Source organism: Solea solea, chromosome 2 (assembly GCF_958295425.1).
Source record: "Solea solea chromosome 2, fSolSol10.1, whole genome shotgun sequence".
NCBI lineage: Eukaryota > Metazoa > Chordata > Actinopteri > Pleuronectiformes > Soleidae > Solea > Solea solea.
In genome coordinates, this window is record NC_081135.1 from 25,466,933 (window position 1) to 25,479,094 (window position 12,162).

The 12,162-nt window shown below is 44.4% G+C and overlaps 1 protein-coding gene across 1 annotated transcript in view; it reads left to right on the forward strand.

Annotated features, from left to right (window-relative positions):
• The window catches only part of LOC131455486 (hyccin 2-like), a 37,843-nt gene extending 25,681 nt beyond the window's left edge, over positions 1-12,162 (forward strand). The window contains exons 7-12 of the mRNA XM_058623140.1: positions 1,752-1,876; positions 3,188-3,304; positions 5,345-5,432; positions 5,619-5,775; positions 6,507-6,686; positions 10,048-12,162. Coding sequence (XP_058479123.1) covers positions 1,752-1,876; positions 3,188-3,304; positions 5,345-5,432; positions 5,619-5,775; positions 6,507-6,686; positions 10,048-10,781 — 1,401 coding nt within the window. The 3' untranslated portion in view covers positions 10,782-12,162. The remainder of the gene's footprint in view (positions 1-1,751; positions 1,877-3,187; positions 3,305-5,344; positions 5,433-5,618; positions 5,776-6,506; positions 6,687-10,047) is intronic.

A 12,162-nucleotide genomic window follows, 5' to 3' on the forward strand; every position in this document is an offset into this window, starting at 1 on the left:
TTTTTTGGCTCTCACATTTTCTCTGCTGTTGTGGATGAATGATAATGTTGGCATAATAATGAAACATGCTGGAGTCCTGCCATTTCTTTTCTCTTTTTTTCCCCCTGTTGCACTCCTGTGCATTTGTTTGTTGGCAACAAATACACAGAGACAGAAATGCATTTGAATGATCAGAGCTGATGTTCTAAGAGCAAGCAAACATATTACCGGTTATGCTGTGTGTTGCGCAGAGCAACGCGGTCTGGCTATGATGAACATAGAGTGTCATAAATATAGAGTCGATGGATTTTGCCAGGGCCAGGCCTCCATAGTTTATCTCGAAATCCATTTTAGTGGCTCTGCCTGAGATAGTGTTTATGAGAAGAAAGTCCAAAGCTCCCCAGAGGAGCTCTCTCTCTCAGTGATGATGTACTGCCTGGCCATTTACCTCCCCTCTGCACACAGTCAATTATGACCCCCATACTCGAGGTCGCCCTCCTGGTTGTCCTTCATCATCATCATCACACACACACAATTGTGTCTGTGTCTGCTGGTCTAGCCACATTCACTCGATTATTTTTTTGAGGAAACAGGGTGTACCCCGCCTATCGCCCGATGTAGCTGAGATTGGCACAGCACCCCCCGCGACCCTCTGGTAGAGGATAAAGCGGTAGATGATGACTGACTGACTGACCATACCCATTAGGGGGCCACATGGTGGTGTAGTGGTTAGCACTCTCGCCTTGCAGCGAGAAGACCCGGGTTCGAGCCCCGGTTGGAACAAGGGCCTTTCTGCATGGAGTTTGCATGTTCTCCCCGTGTGTGCGTGGGTTCTCTCCGGGTACTCCGGCTTCCTCCCACAGTCCAAAAACATGCAATGTGGGGATAGGTAAATTGGACACTCCAAATTGACCATAGGAGTGAGTGTGAGAGTGAATGGTTGTTTGTCTCTATCTGTGTGTGGCCCTGCGTTGGACTGGCGAACTGTCCAGGGTGTACCCCGCCTATCGCCCGATGTAGCTGAGATTGGCACAGCACCCCCCGCGACCCTCTGGCAGAGGATAAAGCGGTAGATGATGACTGACTGACTGACCATACCCATTAGCAACCTATCCCAATCTTCACACACCATGAACTAAACTACTACGACATTGCAACGACACAGGATTTGTTGAGGAAGAAGCCCAGAGTACAGGTCAGGGAGGGTTTTTGTAGTCCTGGACCCCCTTCTCTTCCACCACTCATTGTGAGCCAATCTCCTTCCAATTAGCCACCTGGCTTTTTTTGCTGAGACAGTCACACAGACACACCTAAACCACACAGACCACACAGACACTCTCAAAGGAGGAGAGAAACTGAAAATAAAAGTGCTAAATGAACCAAGAGTCAACACTCGCAAAGATAGAAATACACACATGCCTCCTCATCTCAGCAACATAGCATAAGTGTAGCTGTAGACAGTTTGTGTTATATTTCGTCTACAGAGAGTGTAAACATGCTGTAGTGTACAGTTCAGAATAAATAAAGCTGCCTAGGCGGGCAGTTTGCTTATCAGACTATTTACCAGTTCATAGAGTTTATCAACTGCTCGAGCAACTCTACATAACTGTCTTCAGTCGAGATGTCACAAAGAAGTTGGGTACAGTATTTTGTAAAAAAATAAAAAAAATAAAATAATAGAAGAATCGTTAAACTCAGGTTGAACTGATGTCACACTAAGAGTCAGGCATTCTTATCTCATTTAATGTCTTTGTCTTAATTGTCTTAATAAGAATCTGTGTTACTGTCCTTGCTTCTGCAGGTTTGAAGTGCTGTGTTTCCTCATGCTCTGCTACAACTCCGCTGTGGTGTTCATGCCCCTTTCTTCCTACCAGTCAGTCTGCAGAATGAGCTCACGGTAAGTAAGAAAAAAAAAAACATTTCTAAAGCACGCGTGCCCGTTGTACGTGACCTCCCTCCTCCCTCTCAGCGACTGTCATTACCTGCTCTTCTGAAACGAGGATTAAATCACTTCTGGCCGGCAGCCATACACTAACCTTGATTCTCACTGTCCACTTAGCTGGAGGATTTTGATGAGTAGAATTTCATTAGAGCTCAGTTGTCTGTGATTGGCCATCACTGCTGAGTCTGTCTGTGGAGCACTAAGATTCCCTGGAGTTAGAATAAAGGATCATTGTGGAATTCACAGTATGAGGCCTTGTGCTGAATCCACCACCCAGTGATTCCACTCTAGCAGGAAAATGGGTCAGGATATGAAGTCTTGCCTACTACTAGCGAGCAGACAGATGCCTCCTTAAGCGAGCTCAGTCTAGACGGACAACATGTGAAGAATTAAGAGTATGGGAACAATGCTTTTGCCTTTTTCCACTACACAGTTCCAGCATGGCTAGACTCGGCACAATTTGTTTTTTTTGCTTTTCCATTAGCGATAGTACTATTTTTAATACCTGCTCTGGTGAGGTTCCAAGCTAGCAGAGCCAATACTCTATGTGACGTCGACAGACTGTCGGCTGCTGATTGGTCAGAGTGTCGTCACTGGAAGAGTCATGAGTGCGACGTCCGACTCAATGAACCATGCCGAACCATAGATCAGTTAAAAAGACTTCCGGAAAACCTGCGTTGATCTCGTAACATTTAGCAAGGAAATGTCTAAAATCTTAGTGATATTCAGTTTAGTGACTATCAGACGTCTGAGTCTGTGCTCCAGTCATGCAGGAAGAACTGGACAAATCTTTTTAATTAACTAAGTCTAATGATTCAGTCTCAGTCTTTGTGTGTGTCGCGTATCAAAGGTTATCACAGCAGTTTCATGCAGCCGTGCTATGATGACTCCAATAGAAAATGAACCAAACCGTGTATAGCTGTGCCGTGCCGGGACTGCACAGTGGAAAAACAATTAGTCTTAGTCTAAGAGTTCTCTCGTACAGTGCTGAACCTGAACTCCCCGTCACTGAATGTTGCCTGACCTCTTGAGTTCAAAGCAGTTCAAATTCAGCCTCCCTTGCCTGATGTTTGATGTGTTTCGTCTTTGTTGAGTTTACTCAGGCAGTAACTTATCTTGCGTTTTTATTTGTTCTTTTCCACTCGCCCGATCTCACATCCTGAAGGACACAAAATAACTCTAATCCTTTGTCTTGATATTTTCCCTAAACCGCCTCCCGTTGTTTGACATTGTGTGCGTGTGTGCGTCTGTATTCTCTCTCCTCAGGTTGTGTGTCTGTGGCTTTCCTCGGCAGCAGCAGAAACTGTGGAGGGAACCATGCAACCGTGTGCTGCTGGATCCTGAGTTTATGGTCCAGATGTTGACTGCTGTGTATCATGCCATGTATGTATCTTTAAATCTGGAAAAAACACAGTGAATATTCAGAGAATTATTTATTTTTTTCTACATATCAATCTTTGAACCAAACATCTTACATCTGTCAGAGGCTGCCGGGATTTTGGAGCCTTCACCAGAAGTGTGTCTCAACACAATCTTGTGTTTTACTCAGATAAAGTGATATTTGGGAGAACTTACGCACTGATCTGTTTGTATATAGACATTAAATTGAAGTTTCCACAGTTGAGGTCCAAACTATTTTTGGGAAACATTTCAATGGAAATGGCAGTAAAATTTCAAGTGTCATAGCAAAGGGATTTGTTTATTGTATGAGACGAAGTAATAATACAATAATAATACAATAATAATAAATAAAGTAATATCAACATAATGTAAAATAAGGGTCTGAATAGGTTGATATCAACGTTTTAGCAACCAGACTCTTTTTTAACGCGTCCAGCATTGTATATTCAGGTTTCAGAGTTCTACCACTGAAGTGGGAAAAACCCTTTTGAACCTTTTCGTGAAGCTCTACAAAGCAGATTGGAGCTGCAGATTCAGGTGACATTGACACACTCTATAAATAATAAATAAACAATAAATATTTATCATAGGCATTTAAAGTCACTTTCAACCATGATCTTTCCAAATACCACTATCAAAGGGCTCATTTCTCTTGAAACTTGAAACTTTCTCATTTGTAAAAAACCTATCGCGTAAATGAGAGGAAAGCAATATGGCATTTGCTGCCCCACTCCTGTGTACGCAGTTGCTTTATGAGCTAGTATAGAGTGTTTGTCATTATAATTTTCTTCTCTTGGACATTTCCAATGTCCTGGGTGTCGTTTGCTTTGGTCTACTGGGAAAATGTCCTAACGGCATATGCTAGCACTCTGTTAAGGACCGCGGCTCCCCACTGTATAGACTGATTACATCAGTAGTGTGTTGCGGGTGGAGGTGATTTCATCCCCTACCAGGACGGTCGTTGTAAAGCTGATTATGGTCCCTCGATTACGGCCCATCCTCACTGATGGATCCCCTGATACTACAGTGACAGGAATCACTACTGTTAAGGATTGTGTAGCACGGAGAGCTGCAGCAGAGAAGAAATGGGCACACTGCCTCATCGCCCCCATGAGGTTCCGCAGCAGCAATCAGGAGATTTGTACAGTTAGTGCCTCTGGAGCCAAAACCAATGTGTGTGTGAGAGAGAGAGAGACATGGTATAATAGCCTTTTAGTAATCCTACCTTTGGTCAGCCCAGTGCCAGCGGGAGCTCTCGTATTCACCCTTTGCCTGAGCAGGTGTACATGAAAGGCGAATCCCGAGCTTCACACATGCTGAGGGACTTTGACACTCGAGTATGACACTCAGAGATTTAGGTTAATATGTCCTCTAATGCCACAGAGCGTAGTGCCACACGAAGAGAGAGGGGGAGAGACTTAGAGCATATCATAACAGATACTCGTATGCGGAACCTGGGCTTTATAACAGCAGAGAGTGTGTTTTTACCTGCCAGCCCATCCCAAGTTTTATCTCAAGTCTAAAAGGAACCGCAGACATTTGTTTGTGGTTGCGTGATTGTTGTGCCGAGCAAAATGAAAGCAAGTTCAGCCATGGAGTTGTTATTTTCCTTTATTTTGTTAGTGTAGTTTGTTCAGTTATTCCTGCTGTTCTTCACCTCACTTCTGACTGAATTTGGGGATGTGACACAGTCATCTATCATTTAGCAAGGAGTCGGGCTGTCATGGGATCACCACCAAAATCTAATCATTTCTTCCATGGGCCCTAACCTACAGCCCCAGAAAATTTCCTTCCGAGTTAAGCTGCTCACGAACAGACAGACAAACAAATAGACCTCCCTTTCCCTCCCATGCTGTGACTGCAGACTTTACTTAATAACTAATAATAACTCCAGGGGATGTGACTCCAGACATCAAGGCATCTTGTCAGACACTCCTGTTAACTCAAAAAAAGATGAAAAAAAGATGATGTTATTGAATGCTGATGTGTGTGTGCATATGTGTTTTGTGTTGTAATTCACAGATACAATGGAGAGTGGGAGATGGGGCGGGAAGCGCTGGAGGACATTCTGTACAGAGCTCAGCTAGAGCTTTACTCCCAGCCTCTCCTGGTACGTCCCCGCAGCATTGTGTGAACACAGTTAATTACGCACAGTACCATTATTTTTGAGTAAAATTTAAAAATGGAAGTAATGCCTCCGATGATCTGCCACAGTGTTCAAGGAAAGCAATCGTCAAGTTTCAAATGCTTTACGACCTCGTTGCTAATCTCGATCTGTGTATATGTCTACTTGCAGCTGGGCAACGCCATGAAGAACTCGCTGCCGGACAGTGCTCCCTCTGAGCCGCAGGGTCGCAAGGTGCTTCAGGTAGAGGTGACGCCCACCGTTAGCCGCATCTCCATCTCAGCCATTACCACCGCTTCAATACGGCGCCACCGCTGGAGGAGAGAGGGTAAGACTCGAGCCCTAAAAAATAGGAATGGAGGAAAAGCTGCCTTCTCTGCCACAACACACAGAAGGGAAGCAAGCCTCAGTGCAGGACTGATGTCGGTAGATTTAACAGAACAGTACATCTATTATAGTAACTTTTTATTTTCCTTATCCTATTCATTTAGCATCTCCAGACAGACAGGAAAAGAAAGTTGTACAAGGAAAAAGGGACCAGTGTGCAGTTAAATTAATTGTTTATCTATTCATTTTTTGGATCTGTGGAAGGCGACAAAAGGCATCTTCTACTGGTGAGAGAATGACTTCTGTGGCATTTGTCTCTACCAGTGAGAAGATCACACCATTAGTGTCATCCAAATGGTGTTCCATGGCAGTCATTTAATGTAGTTGTGGTCATATAGTCTGTGTTGCAGTGCTTTTGCCTTTTTTTTTTTTGCACATCTTGTCTAAGTGTGTTCTGTGTTTCGTATCACAAGGTAAATGGTTTGCGATTGAGAGAGAGGGAAACAACAAAATGGTGCCTGTAGATCCTACTGACTCCATTTTACCCAGTACATGGACGATTAATGGAGCAGCTCATTTTTTTTTTTTTTTAAATACAATTTCTTAATACATTTTAAGTCCACACATGAAGTTACAGTCTGGGCCTGTGCCCATGTTGAGAGCCCACTCGGTTGAAGCTTGCTGCCACTAAAGAAACACGTTTTCCCCTCCGTCTGTGTTGTTGACTCCCAGATTGTGTTGACTACTCAACCGATGCAGAGTTGAGCCTCATCGTCAATCCTCCTAGCCTCACCCAGCAGAAGCACCACCACACTTCTTGGGACGCGTCATCCAAAGAAGAAAGAGGAGGGCGGGCTCACAGCCACCACAGCAGCAGCAGCAGCAGCATCATTCCCCCCGTCACACTTGAGGGTAGGGGACAGGGGCGGATCCTCAGTGCAGAAAGGGTCTCAGGAGGAGGAGGAGGTCTCCCTTCCATCTATATTCTCCTAATCCCCTCTCTTCTTCCTCCTGCCCCTCTTCAATTTGAGGTCCTTAACTCTGCCGTTCCCATTGTGGTTTCCTCTTCACTTCCCCCAGAGTATACTAACTCATCCAGTCTAAAAGACCCTCAGCCAACAGCTCCTCTACTACCACACAGCTGCTATTTTTCGTCTCACTGAAAAGTGGAAGAGTCGCCTATTCTGGGTTTGAAGGAAGTGTGGCTGTTTTGCATGGGCCTGAAATCATGTCATGTCCTGTCCTGCCTTTTTACTCACCATGCCTCCTCCAGCATAGACTGCTGTCCTTGTCACTCACTGAGTATGTTCAGTGTCCAGCCATGACCTGTTTTTGCGGTTGGCTTTTCTCAACCTCCACGTCTGATAATTGGTTTAATGGATTTCTATTTTCCTCATGGAAAATATATCCATCTTTTTCAAAACTGACATCGGAAATGTTGTTGTCATTCTGCCCCTCATTGTGTCCTACAGTACGATAAGTTTAGGATGAGGCTAGTGGCACCATTATGCAGGAAGAGCCCTAATTTGTGTTTCTTTTTCCTCAGCTCAGTGAGTGGGAACGAGCCCTACATAATGCATGTGCACGCTACAACAAGCTTTGATCATTTCTGATAGAACACGAAACCCCTGAAATGAACACTAACATTCCAAATGACAAGGCCACGCTATCAAAGTAAAAATAATACTAAGTGCAGCAGAAGCTGCTTCCACTGCCAGGCCTGTTTTGTCTTGTTGAATGTGTGTTCGTTTCCATGTTTGGTCCTGTCGCATCATTCAGATCCTGTCTGAGGATCCACTCATTCTCTGGCTTTATGGTTGGTGTTTATCTCCATTACCATCCCGTCTTCCTCCTATGATCTTTCATTAAATCTTTAGAGATGTTTGATGAATCAAAATCAGCCAGCCAGTTCAGGGAGAACGCTAATTAGTTTGTAGAAGCCAGGTCAATATAGCCTTGTTTCCATCGAGTGTAGCAGTTCGGTTTGGTACATCCATCCATCTTCTACCGCTTTATCCTCCACAGGAGCTGTGCCGATCTCAGCTGACATAGGGCGATAGGCGAGGTACACCCTGGACAGTTTGCCAGTCCATCGCAAGGCCACGTATAGAGACAAACAACCATTCACTCTCACATTCACACCTACAGTCCATTTAGAGACCAATTTACCTAATCCCCATATAGCATGTTTTTGGACTGTGGGAGGAAGCCGGAGAACCCGGGGAAACCCCCCCCCCCCCACACACATGGGAAGAACAGTTTGGTACAGTGCCATGAGATAGATATTAGAATAGTACCAAAAATGACTAGCCCCTGTTGTTTCCTTTTTTGACACCTTTCTGTTTGGGTACCAGAGTAAAATGGTACAGTCAGGGTGGAGCTCCACCCATGACAGTCAGCTGATTGGGTGACAGAGAAACTTCACTCCCTTGTTCCCTTTCTCTTCAACGGCCACAGTCTATTCTCTTTCAAAGCTTGACATCTTGTTGAGAGACTGCTGGTTCCCCTCCATTGTTCCCCTCCATGGTTTTTATTCTTCTCTGTTATGTCCTGTTCAATGTCGTCCTTCGCTGTCATAGCACCAGTACAGCTTCACTCTACATATCTCAGTGACATAGCCATTGGGCACAGCCCGCCTTACCAAGTAAAGGTACTGTTCGAAACGTAAGCCTGACCCAGGGCTTTGCCTTTCCAAACTGTATCGTACTGTACCAAACCGAACTGTAATGGAGACAAAGCTGCACAGTTACCTGGTTTAGAGGACTTTTACTTGCAGACATAAATAACATGACCTTGAATTTGGGGATGTATTGCAGAGAAGTTAGAAATGAACACAAGTGGTTTAATCTGGATATTTTCCTTGCGTGACAACCATACAACCGCAACTTCTTGATTGGTTTTTCCTCCTAATAATTGTTTGATTCCTACAGCAGTGTATTAGAGCCGTTGTACATGAAAATGTACATTGTAAAATACAAAGCTAAATGCAAATTGGTGAACTATTCCTTTAATAATATTTAACATCATATCAGATGGGTGAATGACTTAATCATATTATACTTCACAGGGAAAGAAAGGGATTGCCACATTAAGAGTTTCAAAGGTGACCTTGAACCCACTATTTATTAAGTGTTAAGTCTTCTAATGGTCAGCTGTGTTGGTGCACAATGGATTACATCATTAAGCGAGAAAGGACAAAAACCTCTGCAGGCTTCTTTCCACATCATACTGTAAAGAGTGGAAACCGGAAGGAAGTATTACAGTATTCACCCAAACTGTAATCCAGACTAAAACATGCAAACACACACACAGTCTATTAATTACAACTGTGTGTGTGTGTGACTGTTGGGATTGGGTCGTCCTGAGATTGCTCGCAGTCTGGCCCACTTCGGTTTGTGTCCTGTCGACTCCAACTGGAGCGTAACTGATCTGACGAGGGGTTTGAACCCGCCTCGCTGGTCGACACAGATTGGCGTGTTTCGTCTCGGTCGTCCAAACCGTGTGATTGCTGGGCCACTGTTGGCAGGAGGTGGGGGGGAGCATGTGACTTCTCCTCATGTTGGATGTGCATGCTGGTTCCAATGTGCTGCCTGTGATTCCCTCTTGTGCAGTTGTGCTTGTCCCAACTATGCATGACGGAGACAGACAGCTGATTCTCTGTCTGTTTACTGGATGTAAATAACATGCTTCTTTTTCTTCCCCCCTAACTGAACTTATCGTCTTTTCCCTTCCAGCTTTCAAACAAAAAAGGAGGTCATAATGAACAAATGTGTTTTAGTGTTCAGATTCATGTGCCTTTTATGAAGTCTACTAAATCATCACTAGATATGAATGAATAGAATTTGATTGTTTTGCTAATTAGGCATATTATTTACCTTTTTGTTTCGTTTTTAAGTCGATATGAATTACATAAGATCATTAGTACTCAAGGTCATTATTTACCAAATTGAGTTGTTCCGCTGTCTGGTGAATGAGTGAGGTAATGAAGCAGCACACTACAGTCAGTCCGTATCATTGTCATTGTTTAGATTAATTAAATTGTCAAGCGAGTTGACATCATTTTTAATATTAATCAGCAGGAAGGGTTTTAGAATTGGATTTTGAATGCTATTTATAGCATCTTCTGACTATAATAACATTTTTATAGAAATAAGAGTTTTGTTTTAATCATAGTGGGATTATATTACCACTTTAATCTCAATTGTTGTTCACCCCACTCACTTGCTTGTCTGTCATGCTTTCTCTCTCTCCGTGTGGCCATGTTTATGTTCAGATGCTGACGGCATGAGTGGCGGCGAGGACTCCTTCAACATCAATGACCCGGATGAGGGTTTCTCCTCCGGGGCGTCCAACAGCAGCCAGCCCAGCGGCATCAAGGCGAGCGGCAACGTGGGGCCGCGGCACGACAGCCTGAACAGCAGCAGCAGCAGCATCAAGAAAGCCATCACAGCACGGCTGACGCGGGACAAGGAGAGGGAGCGAGAGAGGGAGCGAGAGAGGGAGCGAGAGAGGGAACGAGAGAAGGAACGAGAGAGGGAACGAGAGAAGGAACGAGAGAGGGAACGGGAGAGGGAGCGAGCGGCAGAAAAACAGGCAGAATTGTCTGCAGATCAGCAGGCTGCTGTGAGGAGGCATCACCAGAGGCAGCAGTCGCCTCGGGCCAGCATTACCCTGGATGCCATCCAGCTGAGCCCCATACGGAAGCACCTGAGCTTCCCCGTGGGGCCCACGCTGGTGCGGACTGGCAGCACCTCCTCCAGCAAGTCCTTTGATTTCATGAATCTGAACCTGAATGGAGACAAGAACGAGCAGGGCGAGGCGCTGGGAGGCTCCAAAAAGGAAGCCGGGCTCCCCACCGGCGGCTCCCACCGCCACTCCACCATTAGCTTACAAGAGGAGCACCTCATCAGGCCGGAGGACGCACAGGACCTCCTGTCTCCTGGAGCTCCTCTCACCAAGCAATCCCGCTCCCCCAGCTTCAACATGCAGATCATATCACAGGTCTAACAGGGGATGTGGGGCATGAGACACACAGACACACACACAAAACAAACACTGTACTTACTCATAACACACCACCTCTTGCAGTTTTTCCTCTGTGACTCTTTTCAGCCTGACTACCACTACTACACAACTACCTACTGTACGTGTGTGTGTGCGTGCGCGTGTGTTTTAAGGAATACGCTCATTTAACATCCATCAAAGGTATAATTGTGGCCTGCAGTTACGGAGAATGCAACAGGAGTAAAGTAGTAAATAAATCATAACTGTACACTGGTGTAATGACAGTGGAGTGTAAATGAGTCGCAGCATCCTCCCCGTCTGTCCTCACAGGAACTCTCCTCCCCTCCTTTGTTTGGTAAAAAGGACGCCACGCTAGCTGTAGGATGTTATGACATCTCAGATTCCTTGAGCTCCTGACTGAATGAGTTGTCATGAATCAGCAATAACACTCACCTTTTTTGCTCATGTGGAGAAGAGCTGGAAATTACGGCTCTCTCCCTCTCTCTTCATTCCTTCCCCATCATTCCCGGGCTCACGTGCAATCGTTCTTGCGGATTATCTTCCTCTAGTTCACTGCTGATTTTAAGTACGCAGAAATGGTTTTATGAAAAAATAGAGAAAAGAAAATATGATTTAAATGTCTGTTAATCACAATCCAAAGAAGGTCGATTGTTTTGTTCCTTATCACGTCGCTGAAATCAGATGTTTGTCTCAGACCGTGTGACTCTGATTTAAGATTGTTGTCGAACCAAACTGGAATGTGCTTAGAGTTCGTCTTACATTTTAACTGGACACATCTGAAGTAATCACTACTGTGCAGCTATACAAAGAGGAAAGAATTTGTCTTTTTTTACTTGATTTAAAATCTGAAGCTGATGAACTGGAGTGGAACAGTGCGGGTTTCTGTTAAAAGCTAAAAGGCAATGACTGTATTTTGTACTGGACTGTTGTTCTGGTTGAAACCATCTAATGGGCGTTGGTGTTTGTCAGTCTGTGCTAAGGTCTCAGTCAACTCTGATCTGTTAAACTACTGCCCCCACTGGAGGCTTGTAGAGCTGCAACTAACGATTATTTTCATAATCGATTAATCTGTCGATTATTTTCTCGATTAATCGTTTGGTCCATAAATTATCAGAAAACCTTAAAAAATGTTGATCGGTGTTCGTCATACCTGGAAATGATGATGTTCTCAAATGTCTTGTTTTGTCCACAAACCAAAAATGATTAACTTTTAATGATTTCTTTGTTATCCAGAGCAAAGAAATTAAGAAAATATTCACATTTCAGAAGCTTAACCAAACGGAAATCTTGTTTGAATCATGAAAAAAAAGCTTCAAACCGATAAATCGATTATCAAAACAGTTGTCGATTAATTTAGTAATCG